General features: G+C 37.6%; 1 protein-coding gene across 4 annotated transcripts in view; it reads right to left on the bottom strand.

The window, feature by feature from the left end:
• Nucleotides 1–4,929: 4,929 nt before the first annotated feature.
• Nucleotides 4,930–18,809, bottom strand: part of Klhl13 (kelch like family member 13) — a 112,797-nt gene continuing 98,917 nt past the window's right edge. For all 4 annotated transcript variants that reach the window (XM_032889964.1, XM_032889961.1, XM_032889963.1 and 1 more), the window contains 3 exons: nt 17,020–17,815; nt 8,560–8,673; nt 4,930–6,500 (listed from right to left, as the gene is read on the bottom strand). In XM_032889964.1, the coding sequence (XP_032745855.1) occupies nt 6,013–6,500; nt 8,560–8,673; nt 17,020–17,815 (1,398 nt within the window). In that variant the 3' untranslated portion in view covers nt 4,930–6,012. The remainder of the gene's footprint in view (nt 6,501–8,559; nt 8,674–17,019; nt 17,816–18,809) is intronic.

Raw genomic sequence — 18,809 nt, forward strand, 5'->3', positions numbered from 1 at the left:
CATACATCCACTTTATAAATACTTCTTCTTATGCCATTGTTGGAATGGTGCCACTTTACACACCCACCATAGCCTTTAGCACACTACAGTGTAAGTCCCTATTACATGACTAGATTGAGCTTCAGATTTTTGTATTTATATTTGTAGCCCAGGTGTGGTGGATTGAGAATGGCCCTTATTGGCTCATATATTCAAATGTTTTGTTTACAGTTGGTGGACAGTTTAGGAGGGATTAATTGCCACTAGGGGTGGAGTTTAAAGTCTCCAAAACTCATGCCATTCCCAATTATCTCTCTCTCTCTTTGCCTTCAACTTGAAGATTATAAGTGAGTTGTCGCCTACTGCTCCAGCACTATGTCTGCCTGCCACCAAGCTTCCCTCCATAATGATCATGGATTAACTCTCTGAAATTTTAAGTAAGCTCCAATTAGATGTTCTTTTCTTTTATAAAACGCCTTGGTCATGCTGTCTTTTCACAGCAATAGACCAGTAGCTAACACAGCAGGAAATTCCATCCATGCATAATGGTAAGGCAAGACTCAGGGAACTACAAGCCTGTGGCATTTTTTGGTGCATGCTGTGAGTGAAAGTGGCAGTCATGTTTTTAAATGTTTGAAAAAAATACCCAAAAGAGTAGTAAGATTTTATAATACTCCCCATTACTTAAAATGCTAATGTCTTTAAATAAAGTTGTATCCATGTGTTGTGTGTCTTTTTGTAGTACTACTGTGAGGATGAGTAGTTGTGATAGATGTTATGTAATTCACAAGGATTAAAATAGTCACTGACTTTATGCACAAAAATGTATGCCATTCCTACTAATATTTCCTGTATTTTTCTTTCTATGGAGGTATGTTCCTTAACATTGACTTTATCTAATTTTAAGCATCTAACAGAATAGTACAGGTGAGGTGAAAAACTGTGATAATTGGGTATATACTATTAGTGGGGACATTTAAAAATGAAATACTCATTGACTATAAGATCTAAATTAAATGAACTAGGTTCACTAGCAAAATATTTGAATTGTATTGCTATACCACCCCAACAATATCCAGTAGTTTTAAACTGGCAAAGCTCAATACATTTCCTGGCCATTAACTCTCACTTGAGACAGGTCACAAACACTATTAATTACACTCTCTTATGGTTGCAGACCGGAGTCTAGCATTACTGTCCTCTGAGAGGCTCCACCCAGCAACTGAAATAGATGCAGACACCCACAGCCAAACTTTTTTACAGAGCTTGGGAGATTTTATGAAAGAGTTGAAAGAAGGATTGTGACCCTCAAGTGAATAGAGACTCGAGAGGAAGACCAACAGAGTTAACCAACCTGGACCCTTGAAGGCTCTCAGAGACTGAGTCACTAACCAAAAGAGCATACATGATCTGCACCTATGCCCCCCTGCACATAGGTAGTAGAGGTGAAGCTTGGCTTTCATATGGGTCCCCAAAAACTGGAATCTGTCCTTAGCCTGCCAGACTCTTGCCTATGGATCCTGTTCCCCTAACTAGGGCAGCTTGTCTGAACTCAGTGGGAGAGTATGTGTCTAATCCTGCAATGACATGAGGTATCATGGTCAGTTGGTACCCTGGTGGGACGTCACCTTCCTCAGAGATGAAGGGGAGGAAGAAATGGGGGGAGGGACTATGTGAAGGGGGACTTGGAGAAGGTGTGTGCTGTGATAGGGATGTAAAGTAAATAAATTAATTAATGGAAAAAACACAGGCCAGAAATACTATCTTAAAATTCAGAAGTCAACCTGTTGATATATCAGAAAATTGTCTATTAATACTTTAAACCATATTTACATAAAATATGAAAAAGTATACTGATATTAGAGATTTTCTATATTGATGTAATGCTTCTTTGTGGTACTTTTCTTCTTAATTTTTAAAATACATTTTTGTGACTACCAAAATTTTTAAATACTGAATTTGATCAACTTAAAACAGTGATTTATCAAACCATTAGAATTTTCTTTGCATTTATTTTCTTCCCTAAAAACAATATGATATACAAACAACTTGACTACAGTGGAGATGCTTATAAACAAAAATCTCAGGGGTCTAGAATGAAATAAGAACTAAAGCTGACTTTCCACAGAAATGTTTTAAAATGAAAAAAAAAAGGATGCATGCAATTAAAAACACAATCTAACTGCCTTCTAGAGTGTTTTGTCAGGAGTGGATATGAGAGAAAGGGTTCAGTAATGCTCTCAAAATGCTGTATAGTTTTATAGAGTTTTATCTCCTCCAACAACTGTAAAGAAAGGGAAAGATACTTAGGCAAATATTAACCACATTAATTTATTTTAAATTATAAAAACAAACCATATTTTGTCTTTTAGACCCCAACTACTCTGTTCAAAAAAAAATAATATTAACCTTTTGAGAGTCCATGGTTTTTAGTCATCCATCATGTACCCCAGGAACCTATGAGGGTAGGTGTGCTTATTGGTTTAATGTCAACTTGACAAAAACTTGATTAATCTGAAAGAGTGGAACCTCAATTGACAAAATGCTCCCGTGAGATCCATCTGTGAGGCATTTTCTCAAGTAGTGATTTATGAAGGAGGGCTCAGGCCACTGTGGACTGTGTCATCCCTGGGCTGGTGATCCTGGGTTGTATAAGCAGCCTGAGCAAGCTATAGGAGCAAGTCAGTGTCCAGCACCTTCCATGTCCTCAGCATCAGTTACTGCTTCCAGATTCCAACCCTGCTTGAATTCTGTCCCGCCCTCCTCAACTGATGGACTATTATCTGGACGTGTAAGCCAAATATACCCTTTCCTTCCCAACCCACTGGTTGGTTGTAGTGTTTTAACACAGCAATAGCAACACTAAATAGGATACCAAGAAAATGCAAAAAAAAAAAAAACCAAAACAAACAAAAAAAACCACCTGGATATTCAATCGAAGGTCCTTCTTCATCAAGAAAATAACTTGCTAAGAAAAAAATATGTAATAATTCTCCAGCTGTTTGAGCTATCTAATAATAACTATTACAGTACAGTGTGGAATTAGTTGCTTCTAAATAACACATGGCATGGATGCTGAGAACTGCATATGCTTTGCAATATTCTCATGACATCCTGCCAGCAGATCACCAACCTGACTTTCTCTTCTTTCTTTCACTCCCCTTTGTGGTTTTATGTAGCTAAGGTACTCTGGCAATTAGTACGTAGCTAGCTCTGATGAATGCCTCTCTCCAGATTGAGCACTCTGGCACTCACACCTCTAATGCTTCTACCAACTAGTAGTCCTCCTACCAACTGCAGGGAGGACTCTGTGGAACTAGGTATGGGTAGCCACAAGATGTGAAGACTCTTCACTTCTTGGACTAGAGTTGCTTGATCAGGAATTCTGGCCTGGGATTCTTACAGGATCATTAGTTTTCTTGTATATAAGTCCATTTTCAGGCTGGTGTTAACTAAAACAAATGCTACTGAATATTCCCATGTATAGGTAAGTAAAATCCCCAGAGAAGTTGTGCTCATTTAGGAACAATCTTACCTAAGTGGAGGAATCTTTCAAATTTAGGGTAGGTTCTGCCAGCAATATGCAAAAGTACCTCAAATGAGAATTTTTTTTCCCTCAACGATATTTAACTCAAGACAGAAGTGGTAAAACTCATGCTGCCAATCTGTCCCTCTGGTCAAGAAGTAAGACGCTGCTGGGCTGTTTTGGAATAGCCTTGTGTTGTGGTTTTACTCTGCATTCAAGTGTACATTATACACTTGTAGACAAAGAGAAAGAGATGGCGATTCTTTGGCTTTAGGGTACAATGTTAAGAATAAATCTTAGGGTAGTGGTGGCACACCCTTTAATTCCAGGACTTGGGAGGTAGGGGCAGGTGTATCTCTGTGAATTTAGAGGCCAAATGGTCTACCCAGCAAGTTCCAGCACAGCCAAAGCTCGATAGAGAAACCCTATCTGGACAAAAGAAAGCAAAAACCTAAGAAGCCACTTTACATGGCTTCACCTGAGTGGACAAGATGGATCTTGGGTGGCAGAGAAACTGTCCTCAGAAATATAATTCAGTATATCTCAGTAAGGTAGTGTGAGTCTGTGCTTCTAGCTGCTGAGGCAGTACAATGGCTTGAACACAGAAAATTAAGGTCAATCTGAGCAATAGAGTAATAAAGAGCTTCTCAAGGAAGCAGGACGGGGAGAGGAGAGGAGGTATAAGGAGCATAGGAACCCTGAGTGAGGGAAATCCTGAGTGAATGTGAAGTGTTGTCATGGACACAGCCACAGGAAGGATTAAGGTCTCAGAACCATGGGAAATTGGCAGTCTTTCCCCATACGGCCCAAGCTTGAAATTGGCAAAGCCTTCTTCCACTGGCCCAAGTACAAGTATTTATGAACAACTGGCCAGTTTGAGCAAAAACTAGCAACTGCTACTCCGTCCTTTCAGATGTTTGGAGCCTGAGACTGAGACAGATATCGCCTAGCCAGATTAGTTCCCCCATTTCCCACGCTGCTCCCAACGTGTTTGGGGTGCAGCAGGTGGAAATGCCACTCCATAGAGTGACAACACCTCACCTGGCCCCAGCTTTGCTGTACATGGCTGTCATTTCGATATTCCTCTCACCAACCTTAGATAGGGTTTCTGGACCAAGCATGCAGGTCACAGTAGGGAGGGAAGAGAAGGGAAAAGAAATGGAGGGAGGACATGTAACAGCATTTATAGTTTACCCAGACTTGGCGCTGCAGCTGCTTAAAAGCCAGTTAGCATCTTTCACAAACCATTTCCTCAAAGGCAACAAGCAATATCTCCCCAGTGAGGTGAGGGCTGGCCCAAGTCTTTGTCCTTTGAATAAAAGTCACATACATTTATGTGTTCAACCTCCTCAGTTCTCTCCCCTAGAAAGACAGTGAATAAATGGAAGTCAAATCAGAGAGTAACGGAATAGCGCAGAGCAGAATGACATTAAATGTTTTTATTGAATAAAAGGGAAACCATGGACATCATAGAGCAAAAGCAGCTTCCCAGGCGAAGCTGTTACACTTTGTGCTAAATAACCTCATGAACCAAGAGTGTACAGAATACAGAATACACCGAACAGGTAAGTTACCTCAACAGCAAAGGAGAAAAAGAGAATATAATTCTTTAAGATAAAATTTGGTCAAGTGATAAATTTAGTTGCTCAAAATTTCTAGCCCTTATCCACCTAAATTCAGTATGGTTCCAAATATATGCATTTAATGTGTGCATACTGAATCCCCATTGTTCATGGAAGCTGCTTTTTCGAAGAATTTATTTTAATTTCACATTTATTTGACCTGACACTCAATTTTTAAAAATTTGTGTTTGATAGAAGTATGTGTGCGTTTATACACACTTAAAAAACCCCAAACCAATTCTTAGAAGCAGAGGGGTCATGCTTTCCCCCTAACTAGTGTTGGTGAATTTCAGTTATTTCTCCTGTGTGTCTTAGAAACTTGGTGTGTTCTCAATGCACCCACATATTCGGGTGGGTTGACAGATGTGTCAAAAATACTGTATGAAAAGAGGGAGGTAGCTCATGCGAGTTGACAACCGTTTGTGTGTTGTTTCCTGTTGGAGCAGGCTGCCTCCCTTTGACATTTTACAGTTACAGATGAAAGGAAAACTTTACTTTGAAGCCTAGTGTGCACAGTTGTACGTTTACTACAATCCACCTCCGACTTGGCTTATAATGTAAGATGATGAATACCTTACACTCAGTACACAGCATTTAAAAAGTACTGAAGGAACAGCTTGTAGACAATACTTTTTTTTTTTTTTGTTTTCAATGTTAAACATCAGCTTCTATGGGATATATTTCGAGGATGGGTTGTTACCACTTTATAGACATTCTAGGCCATACAAACAGCACAAGTAACATCAATGTCAATTTTTTTTCCATTATCTGTATCAATTACTGGATGCTAATTCTAACATATATACTACTTAAGGGGGGGGAAAAGAAGAGAATCATGGCACATTGCAAAGATAGGAATATAGCATCTTAATTGTAAGGATGATCTTAGGGTCCAGAAAGAGGGGACTCTCTAGAAGGTGATGGAGTATTTTCTTCAGGTGGATAAACCGTAAGTGTACAGGCTCGAATACCACCAAGGGACTCTGGCAGATCGAAAACCTTATGCCATTCATTTTTCTCTGGATCATACTTCTGCACTATCTCTACCATACAGCGATTATTCCATGAATATCCACCAACCACATAGATTTTATTCTCAAAGACAGCGACCCCAACATCGCTTTGCCCTCTTAGCATGGAAGCAATTGGGGTCCACTGGTCAAGGATAGGTGAATAGTATTCACAGCTCAGGACATCATCGTAATCACTGGTTCCTCGGAAATGGTTGCCACCAATGACATAGAGCCTATCCCCTACTGTACACATGCAGTGGAGGCCGCGGACAGTGGTCATTGGAGCCTTCTGGATCCATTTGTCAGTATCAGGGTCGAAGCACATGAGTTCCTTTTGGAAAGTGTCATGGGTAATTCCTCCTAGAGAATAAAAATAATAGGCATGAGGAGAAGTCCTAAAGAATATAAAAGGTGAGGCTCCCTCATAGATAATTAACTTTCCTACATTTTATGGCATGTTACAGATTCCAAATATATAAGTGTTGTCACTCCATGTTCTTTAACAACAACAACAAAGAAAAGAAAAATCTCATGTTTAACTATTTAAATCAAGTCAAAATGTGATAGTATTACAAAAATCTTCCCAAATGAAGTGATAGATGGAAATAATTTTTGACTACTATTAGAATTAACTGTGCAGTACATTTGAACTTCAGTGTGTTGTGATAGTTTTGTGAGTAGGCAATGGGTGCTGAGCACTTGTCTAGGACACCTTAAATTGAAGGTACCCATTAGTTCCTTCCCCAAATCAAAATAACCATTCTAGTTAACATATTAGGGTTTTGACTATAAAGCAAGATATTTATTAATAACTGTTAAAAGTCTCATGCCAGTAACACCCAACCTGGAAGCCTATGCAAAGCTAAAGGATTGGAATTTGGCGCATAAGAATTTTATATATGTAGTAGTAGTTGTTGTTGGATTGGGTTAATTAGGTCAAACTACCTACAATCTGAATACAGACAGAACACAAATAATCCAAGCTATGTGATGAAAATACCAGACTCTATCTTCGGCAGACAAGGGGCAGACCTAAGCTAATCTTTAGCTGTGCCATAGATTTATCAAGTAACCAGGCAGAAATTAATGAAGCCTATTTTTCTAAATCTTTAAGGCCCTACCAGAAAGCAAAGCATTGTGTTTGGGTTATAACATTGGCTCAGTTCTTAGCCCAACATCAATATGGAAGATAACTTTTGCAGCATATACCAGTTATGTCAAAATGCCACTAAAACTATTCAAGTGTCAGTTTTGCTCTGGAGAACTGGGAACTCTTGTTATAAGTAGTAGAGCACTTACACACATGAAACAGGTAAGTGATACAATATGATTTCCTCTATGGCTCTGTCAATGTAAGATGCCCCACAGTCACTCAGGAATTGAAGCCTGGAAACCTGAAAACCACACACGGCACAGCCATTCCCAGATCCTTCTTGACTACAGACATCATAAGGCAATGCTCTGTGACTCATCAGCTCCTTAACAACTTTATTTTCTAATAACAGAACTATTTGCCTGGCATTGAGGGGAGAGGGCTCTCAGAGGTAGACAGAAAAGAGGGAAGGAGAGAGAGTGGGAGGGGAGAGGGGAGAGAGGGAAAGAGGGAGGGAAGGAGAAAGTGTGTGTGTGGGGGGGGAAATTACTTAAAAAACTAAATGTCAATATCAAAGGTGATCACTATATTAAAACATATTTCTGAATTTGTGAATTTCTGAAGGGAAATGTAAATATAAACCATTTGAGAATGAAAGTTGTTATTTGAATATTGAATGAACTTGAGCCATTTTAGAATTTTCATATAAAAATATCTCTGCATATAATGGTACCACAGTAGAATCCCCACTATAATACTAAAGGAATAATATATGTGTTTTGTTATGTATATTATATATAATGGATCACACTTAAAGAGATTATTATGTATATTTTATTTCCTAATATGGTTTAGCTAAATTTGAAGACAAACAAATGATTACTACATGTGAATGGTGTTTACATGTATTTACAGAGTATTGGCACTTACTTTACAAGTGAACTGGAGATAAATGCTTTCCAATTATAAATTATACATTGATAAATGAATTGGTTTGGTGCTAGATCATAAACATAGAATACTCAAAGCATTCATATATAAATATACACATAAAAGTCTTCCTAAAATATAAATAACTTTTTACTATTTTCCCAGAAATTGCTATTATTACTGGCACTATGGAAAGATCATATTTAGTGGGAGAAGAAGGGCCTAGCTCTGCCGGGACTTGATGTGCCATGGTGGGAGATACTCAGGAGAGGGAGTGGTCTTCCACTCTCTCAGAGGAAAAGAAGAGGGGATGGGGAAGGAATCAAGATGTAAAGTGAATAAATTAAATAAGTAGAATAAACATTATGATGATATGTTCACAAAGTAGTTGTCTACCTGAAATATACATCACTCCTCCATACACAGTTCCAGCATGTCCATAGTGAGGCTCATTCATTTTGGCAACGTAGGTCCATTCATTTGTTCTTGGATTGTAACACTCGACAGTAGCTGTTAAAAAAAGAAATACAATGATATTTTAATCTCAAATTTTATTTGATTTTAGTAGAATAATAATACTATATTAATTACTGAAAATGCATAATATGAGAGTCCACAGAGGCTTCTTATATCTCTTATAATTTTTGAAACTGTTAAAATGAAACATTCAGAGTATATTAGTCTAGATTATGTACATTTCTAAAACATTATACAACTGTAAAAAAAATCACTAAAGATTTTTCTACCATTTGTTTATCACTTTTCAATTTGACATTTCTCAAATGTCTGTGCTCTAAAAATACAGGAAAAGAAAAAATCACATAGAAAGAATAACACATCAATTCTGAATATCTATTTTTTGCCATAGTGTACAGGAAGTAACATCGATATCTCCAATGTACAGCTGAGTCTGAGAGTATAATCACTGGCTGATCTATTTCCTACAAGTTTCACTATGGCAACTGTTATAACCAATACCACCATTCTTAACCCAAAGATGATTGGCAAGAATGTGTTCATTTCTTTCTTAAGTGGACTTCCTGTCAGTAGTCAATTTGTCATCTTCAGCATAAAGTCCTTTGGACAAGTGACTTCAGTTACTTAAATATCTTTCAATCTATCCATTGTTGGAAACCATAGAATCAGAACAATAGCAGTCCAGACAGATTTTTAAAAACGTTTCTTTTTACAAGGAAAGAAACAGATACTCAGAAGACTAGCAGGAAGCATGAAGTTTGGATGGACTTGAAAGGTTCAGATTTACTACAGATACTGCAAAAGCAAATCCTATTCTTTGTTTCCCTCCACCCTGTCTTTTCTTTTTCAAAAATATTTTATTGATTACTTTATTTACATTTCAAATGTTATACCTCTTCCTGGTTTCCCCTCCACAAACCGCCTATCCCATCCCCCCTTCTCCCTGCTTCTGTGAGGGTGCTCCCCCACTGAACCCCACTTCTGCTTCACCAGACAACACTATGCAGGGAAGCATGTGGCAGCCTCAAAGTGAAATTTGCCTCAGTAACTTCCCTTCTAGTCCTTTCCTTTTCCACTTATTTTATTTTTAATTTCAAAATCTTTTACCATTCTCATTCTGATTTATTATCTTGATGTTCTATAAGAGACTCTGGAGCCTTAAGTTTTTAATGGACACATACTAATGATGAATTTATAGCATAAAATATGATGTTCTGATGTCTGTATACATATATGATGGCCAAATCAGTATAATTAGTGTACCTGTCACTTCAAGTACATATTGCTTTTTATTGTTCAATCTCTTTAAAAAATACTCCTTTTTAGTTGCTATTAGCATGACTATCACCTGACAAGCAAAATGCAGATTTTACATTTTTGTCTCATACACAGAGGGGCTTAATGTACTGAATGGCATGTGATATTAGAAAAGTAATAAATGGACAAACTTTCTGTGAGAAAATAATCTAATCTCACATCCTAGCAGAATGGGTATTTGAAAATAAAGACTTCCCAGGTATTTTCTTCATCTAGTTCAAGCCAAAGAGACCTGACTACCTATATGCTTCTCTTAATACAGCATTTTCCCCTTGAACTTTGAAATTTCTCCATTATAACTGTCCTTTTCTATATCTAATCCATCTGTCTGGATGCAGTTTCCATCATTTTCCTCCTATTCTTTTTATGATGGATTTAGAGACCAAATAGCTAATCATGGTGGTGGTTAACATTCCCCTGTATGAAAAGATAATGCTGTTTTTGTATTTTTTCTAATAGGAATTGTAAGATCCATCCACAGTTTCTCGTGTAGTAACCTCTCAGTGCAAGATGGAAATTCATCTCACCAACTGCATGATAGCCCATCAACCCTGAACATCCCCTCTTCCAGCAGGGCCATCAATCACCTTTACACTTTTCAGGTCCCTTAGCTTTACTGTCAGCCTTTAAAGTTCCTCTGTGTCCAGCTGTTGTTCTTAGAGAAAGCAACAGCATTCACAATGAAAATAAAATGCAGCTGATTCAAAATCTGATGTGTACATTCTTGTCTCTGTATTTCACATTTGCGTAATAATCAGATAGAGATTGATACTGATAAGTCTGACAAGCGGAGGAGGGAGAGCAAAGACAGCAACAAGACAAGGAGCTTGAGCCCTCAAGTGATGGCTACAGCAGTAAGCACCAGGGCAAATGCCGGGCAGGTAGTCAGGAAACTTCAGTCCCTGCCAAATTCAGTCTCCCAAATCCATGCCCATTTCTCTATGCCCCACAGTATAGCAGGATGAATGGCATAGCATCTTTTAAAGGCTGGAAAAATCAACCAAAGGACTATTCCACAACATAAAAATTATATGAAATTACAATTTCAGTGGTCATAAATAAAGTTTTGTTGGAGCTAAGACCAAAGTATTTGTTTACGGACTGTCTGCAATTGCTTTTGTTCTACAAGAGTGGGGGGCCTCATTAGCTGCAACAGAGAATTACTATCTCAAAAGCTATTAATAAAGTTTCTGACACTTTACAGAAGTTATCTGACTGTTAAACTAGAGACTCAACTTCAGAGCTCTAAGGTTCTGGAGTAGAACTTGAGACCCTTCGATTCCGTAACTATAATTACTATGCTTATTGTATCTGTCTCAGGGATCCTCATTTTCTCAGATGATTTTATCAAGTTCTGGAGTAAGTCTTAAGAGATAATGTGTCTGGTTTGACACACTCAAACTAATAGAAAAAAAACTAGGAAGCATCTGGAACACATGGGCACTGGAAAAAATTTCCTGAACAAAACACCAATGGCTTATGCTCTAAGATCAAGAATCGACAAATGGGATCTCATAAAACTGCAAAGCTCTGTAAGGCAAAGGACACTGTGGTTAGGACAAAAGCGGCAACCAACAGATTGGGAAAAGATCTTTTACCAATCCTACAACAGATAGAGGCCTTATATCCAAAATATACAAAGAACTCAAAAAAGTTAGACATGAGGGAGACAAATAACCCTATTAAAAATGGGGTTCAGAGCTAAACAAAGAATTCACAGCTGAGGAATGCGAATGGCTGACAAACACCTAAAGAAAATGTTCAACATCTTTTAGTCATCAGGGAAATGCAAATCAAAAAAACAACCCTGAGATTTCACCTCACCAGTGAGAATGGCTAAGATCAAAAACTCAGGTGACAGCAAATGCTGGCAAGGATGTGGAGAAAGAGGAACACTCCTCCATTGTTGGTGGGATTGCAGACTGGTACAACCATTCTGGAAATCAGTCTGGAGGTTCCTCAGAAAATTGGACATTAAACTGCCTGAGGATCCAGCTATACCTCTCTTGGGCATATACCCGAAAGATGCTCCAACATATAACAAAGACACATGCTCCACTATGCTCATAGCAGCCTTATTTATAATAGCCAGAAGCTGGAAAGAACCCAGATGCCCTTCAACAGAGGAATGGATACAGAAAATGTGGTATATCTACACAATGGAATATTACTCAGCTATCAAAAACAACGAGTTTATGAAATTTGTAGGCAAATGGTTGGAACTGGAAAATATCATCCTGAGTGAGCTAACCCAATCACAGAAAGACATACATGGTATGCACTCATTGATAAGTGGCTATTAGCCCAAATGCCTGAATTACCCTAGATGCCTAGAACAAATGAAACTCATGACGGATGATCAAAATGTGAATGCTTCACTCCTTCTTTAAAAGGGGAACAAGAATACCCTTGGCAGGGAAGAGAGAGGCAAAGATTAAAACAGAGACTGAAGGAACACCCATTCAGAGCCTGCCCCACATGTGGCCCATACATATACAGCCACCCAATTAGACAAGATGGATGAAGCAAAGAAGTGCAGAAGTGTAGATCTCTCCTGAGAGACACAGCCAGAATACAGCAAATACAGAGGCGGCATATCAGCAGCAAAACCACTGAACTGAGAACAGGACCCCCTGCTGAAGGAATCAGAGAAAGAACTGGAAGAGCTTGAAGGGGCTCCGAGACCCCATATGTACAACAATGCCAAGCAACCAGAGCTTCCAGGACTAAGCCACTACCTAAAGACTATACATGGACTGACCCTGGACTCTGACCTCATAGGTAGCAATGAATAGCCTAGTAAGAGCACCAGTGGAAGGGGAAGCCCTGGGTCCTGCTAATACTGAACCCCCAGTGAACTAGACTGTTGCAGGGAGGGCGGCAATGGGGGAGGGTGGGGAGGAACACCCACCCAAGGAAGGGGAGGGAGGGGATGTTTGCCCGAAAACGGAAAGGAATAACACTTGAAATGTATATAAGAAATATTCAAGTTAATAAAAAAAAAAAGAGATAATGTGGATGGGGCTGGAGAGATGGATCAGTGTTTAAGATGACTTCTCCTCTAGAAGTCCTGAGTTCCAATTCTCAGCAACCACATGGTGGCTTACAATCATCTGTAATGAGATCCCAATGCCCTCATCTGGTGTGCATGAAGACAGCTACAGTGTACGCACACACATAAAATAAATTTAAAAAAGAGAGAGAATATGGAACCTTCTCTAGATCTAGAATCTGTTTACTAACGAACAAACCTCCAAATCCATTAAAGGATACAGGGACTCATTAAATATATTTTAGCAATGTTGCTATTTATTTGAAATTTTAACATTTTTTTCTGTTATTCCATCACCATTCAAAAACTTTTTATTTATGTAATTGCAGTAAAAGGATCTGAGCCATTAGTCTTCTTCAAAATGGAAAGCCACAATGGAAGGCTAATTTCGTAATGATATTACATTTTTAAAAGGCTGAGAAAAAGAACCAAAAGACACTGAAAAATGCAAGAAATAAAAAAAAAAATCCTTTTCACTAAAATGGCAGCTCCTATACACTAATCCTATTTTCCTGTTGCAACCAGTATCAGGGAGAGCAGAATGCCCAAGGAATCACAGTCCAGCAATAAGTGAGACATGCAGGTATACAAATAATCTTTTTAAAAATGGGCTATAGACTTACATTGTTTCCCCTTAAGACCCTCATACACTCCATGAGAGATTTTGAAAGGACCTAGCATATTCAATTGATATATGTCTTACAAAGCTTGTCAGTTTTCCTTTCATAATTACATATGGACAATTGGTATTGTGTATATGATGGTTACATGATATACTGGACCTGATCAATGAACCTGTTAAATTATTAAGACTTTCCCCATCAATCCCTGTTTCTAGCCATGTTCTTTCCATCATCTTCTCTATTTCAATAGCCATGTGAACATGGAAATCTAATGAGTTAAAAAGAGGATGCTTGTTTTCAAGAAGAGATGCTAGCAAGTCTGTATAAGGGGAATAAAAAAACCCAACAACAAACCCCATCTATCTATCTATCTATCTATCTATCTATCTATCTATCTATCTATCTATCTATCATCTATGTATCTATGTATCTATGTATCTATCTATCTATGTATCTATCTATCTATCTATCTATCTATCTGACTTAAATCTTATATATGACTTTCTTTAGAACTCTTCTGCTGTTCCTCAAAAACAATGTGGGCAGCAAAACTAGACGGTGCAACAAATACAAGTTTAGTTTGGATTTATATAACAAATCATTATTAATGGATAAGATTCAGAAGGATTCACCATGTTCACTAGAAAGATAAACCAAGGATGGTTACAAGTTTGACTACCTCACCAAAATGGAACAGAACATGGGAAGATAAGGCAGCAATACCCTCCACCTCAGCAGGCGTTCGGGTTAGAAAATGAATGAAGTCTCTTGATTTTAGCCTTGTGCAATTGCTCTTCCTAGCCTGAAGTCTTTCGTGGATTCAAGACTCTCAATTTGAATCACTTAGTCAAATTGAGAATCAATCGTGTAATTTTAGAAATTCCATATATTGTACCTTAAACTACTTACAAAATGGTTTTTTTACAGCAATGCTATTTAGGAAACAATTCCTATAAAAGTTTAGGAATGGTTTTTAATTTTGTACTTTTTAAGCGATGGAGTTTACTCTTTCATTTGCTTTCTCTGTTGTTTTTGAGACAGAGTTTTTTTGTGTATACTTGGTTGTCCTGGAAATTGCTCTGTGTATCAGGCTGGTCTCAAATTTAAGAGATATGCTTGCCTCTGCCTGGGATTAAATGTGTGCACTAACATGCCCAGCTAAGAGAGATCTCTTAAATGGGATGGAGTATCAGAAAGGGAGCTATAATTGGAATTAGAGCAACCTCATCACAAGGAGGTTTTGGATATGTACTGCAGTCATATAAACAGGTGTGAAAACTTTTTAAAGTCAGAGTCTTACTACATGGATCAGATAGGCCTTGAACTTGGGATCCTTCTGCCTTACCCTGTCAAGTCCAAAGAATTCAGGTATGTACCATTAGGCCTTGTAGTAGTCTAGTAGTGTCAATAGGCAGTGTATACCTTTTGATTATCTCTCTCTCTTTTTTATAATAAATTACAATTACATCTTTTTTCTCTTTCAAGTTCTTCCCTCCAACCTATACCCCATACCCCATCTTGATCTCAAATTTATGGTCTCTATTTTTTAATCAGCCATGTGTGTGTATTAGTGTGTGTGAGTGTGTGTGTGTGTGTGTGTGTGTGTGTGTGTGTTGTATGTGTGTGTGTGTGCAACTTTCTCTAATTAGGGGTACAGATCATGTTCAAGGCAGCCTATTCCTATGCCGTTTGCCTAAATGCACTCACTTATTTCTTGTTCTTTCTTAACACAACACAGGAAAAAACAAGAGAACACAGGGATACACTAGGAAAAAAAGAAGCCTCTAGCTTCTTAGTTTTACATAATGATTTTCCTTGGCTTAAGAATATAATTTCCCTAGAACAATACTCTTAATTAATATTAGTGACAGGATAATGAAAAATAAGTGGCTGCATATTCATTCACAGCACTAGGAAAGAGAACCATCTGATGGGATGTACGAATAGATGTTTCAAAACGATTACCAACTGCTCCCTAGAATCCTGTCAATTCTTGAAGATTATCTTTATGGTATTACATCTTCAATAAACCACAAAACCATCTAGTTATTTTTAGATGCCATACACTTAAAATAGCACAATAACATGAAGATAATATGTATGGCTAAACTAAGAAGACCTAGAATTTCAATTCTATGCTAAGAGCATGAGTATCTCATGCCTTTATTAATCTGACTAATGAAAGAAATTGGAAAACATATGTAGTTAATGATAATGCCATCTAGGCACCCCAGATCTATGAAGCTTGGTCCAAGAAAAACTTTTATAACTCCAAGTAGAGAAATCAGACAGAAAAGATGTGTAACATTAAGGTCTATGCTACTATCAAGAAAGTGTTCTATACATAGTAAAGAAAAAATATGGAGGTAGTTCTTTTCCCCAATAAATAGTTCAATCTAAAAAACAAAACAAAACAAAAACCCACTAAAGTCTCTAATTTCTTATAATAATAGGAGAAAAAGATACTGAGAAACACTCTAAATTTATTTAAAGTCATGACAGATGATATAGAGTTTGAGATACTGGCCACCTCAAGGATGCTCTCTCTATATGGAAGTCAAGGGCTAGATTAAGGCTAGTGACTGGAGTATACTTCACACTGGGATGGCAACAACAACAAATAACTACAACAAAAAATTAACCAAACAACTTCAAACTAACAAAGACTTTTTAGATACTTTCCAAATTAAAAGAATGTATTGTTGGTAATTTCAAAAGACCAAACAATAATAGTGGTGATAGATATAAAATAAAGTAGTATCCCTAGCATTCATTATAGCAAAAATATATTATTCATATTTAAGCTAAAATGTGCCTTCTGAGATTGATGTTTATAGTTAAAAAGATTTCTGTTAAAATACACTCATGACCAATATTTAATTAGGAAATCAAAAGAAGTATACATTGGTGACACCTGTCTGATATTATAGTAAGGGTAATTTTTAAAACTGATAGTTAGAGATCTTAATTATCATAGTTAATAAACTGTGCCTAATACTGAATGAACTGTGTACCTTTACTCCAAGAAGAACATTATATTACTATGTAGTCTCTAGTAGGTATTTCTCATTTAGGAAATGAAAAAATAAGAAGAGCCAGGCCTTTGCAAAGAAGGATCTTAACCTATTAAGTACCATAGCTCATGGGCTTTTAATAGTGGAGGATTAAGAATTATGCCAAACTTCTATCAAGATGCTATTAGAATATAAACTATTTGAATATATACTGCAGTTTATCTTTCAATATGAAAACTGTATATATATATATATATGTATGTATATGTTATATAGTTGTTCAAATTCAGCAAACTATATATTAGTTATATTAGCTTATTTTGTTACCTACAACAAATTTCTGGATAAAAATAATATAAGTAGAGAGACTTACGTAGTTCTCCAGCTGCATTTCGCCCACCAACTGCATACAGAAATCCTTTGAGGGCACTTAGGTGGAAGAAGGTGCGCTTTTCATTTAAAGATGCAACTTGGATCCACTTGTTGTATCGAGGATCAAATCTAAACACTGTGTCGACGGCCGTTTTTCCTTTTGTGTCATAATTACTCTGCCCACCAACAACATAGAGAAAATTTCCGATGACAGCAATGCCATGCTGGTATCTTGGGGCATCCATCGGGGCTAGAGATTTCCACTCGTGGGTCTTTTCATCATACATGCGCAATTCTTTACTGACGACAAGCTGCTGCCTCAGGACTCCTCCGAGTGTGACCAAATGAGTGGTGTCAGACCGAATGGCAGTCCTGTCTGACTGCATAACTGGCTGCATAAATGGCATCATTTGGTAATTGCTGGCTTCCAGAAGCAAATTGACACAAGTATTGTCAGTTCTCATGAAATCCACCGTTTGCACATAATTAATCAGCTCCTGTGGTGTCATCAGTGGGAATCGTATGTTCTTCATTAGTTTTGCAGCAACGTCCATTCTAGGTTCTTCCAGGCGAAGCCAACGGCAGGTAGCTTTGAAGAGCTCGAGTTCGGTGCAGCGCTTAAGGCTGTTGCTGGAAAGCACAAAGGCAAGGCGCTCAAATGGAAGCTTCAGGAACTCCCCGGTACTCAGCAATGCAGCAAAATTCTTTAAGACGAAGCTGTTGACATATTTATCCACTTCTGTCAGATGGTAGGTGTTGGCAATCCGTCCAACTTCAACACAGTTATCCAAAGTGACCTAGAAAGCAAATGAGAAAATTCAAACATGGCTCCTTTCTGGACATCTGCATTTTGATCACAAAACTCTTATTTCAGAGGAAGAATGCTTTCTAAAATCCATCTAGATGCAAATAAAATTCTTATTTAAGTGCATAAAAATCTAAGTAAGATGCAAACAACCTTCGTCTGGTTCAGCAAAGAGATGGCTAAAAATACAAACTAAAAGCTCTTAACATAAGACACAATATTTCAATGGACTATGTCCAAAATGATTAAGTTTTTCTTCCTCAAAAACTATTCACTTCCTAAATACTGATGAAATTATTGTTAGATAAAAATTTTAGAAAAAAGATGTTATTCAATTACATTCAAGTCATCTTTTTCCTCATGGTTGTTCAAAATAGCACATATAATTACCAGAACACAGACCACACACACACACACACACACACACACACACACACACACACACCTCTCTACTATCTAATTCTTTGACTTCCATTTTCTATAGGTGTCATTTGTTACTATCCTTCATATAGATTCTTTTCAAAGTTAGTGTTCACAAGAAATGACTTAATAGCACAGTTGCTTCTTGTACAAAATTATTTTACATAATTTATCCAGAAATATAAGTTATAGAATGTGTTGAGGGCAGGAAGGATGTATCTATATTAAAACCTATGCAGTAGCAATGAACAGCCTAGTAAGAGCACCAGTGGAAGGGGAAGCCCTTGGTCCTGCCAAGACTGAACCCCCAGTGAACATGATTGTTGGGGGGAGGGCGATAATGGTGGGAGGATGGGGAGGGAACACCCATAAGGGAGGGGGAGGGGAGGGGTTGGGGAATGTTGGCTGGAAATGGGGAAAGGGAATAACATTTGAAATGTAAATAATAAATACCCAAGTTAATAAAGATGGAAAAAATTTTAAAAAAAGAAAAAAAAAGAATTGAAAAGTACATCGAAAAAAAAAAACCTATGCAGGATGAGTTTGGGAGATCTATTGTTTGTATC

The sequence above is a fragment of the Rattus rattus genome, chromosome X (assembly GCF_011064425.1).
Source record: "Rattus rattus isolate New Zealand chromosome X, Rrattus_CSIRO_v1, whole genome shotgun sequence".
In the NCBI taxonomy this organism is placed as follows: Eukaryota; Metazoa; Chordata; class Mammalia; order Rodentia; family Muridae; genus Rattus; species Rattus rattus.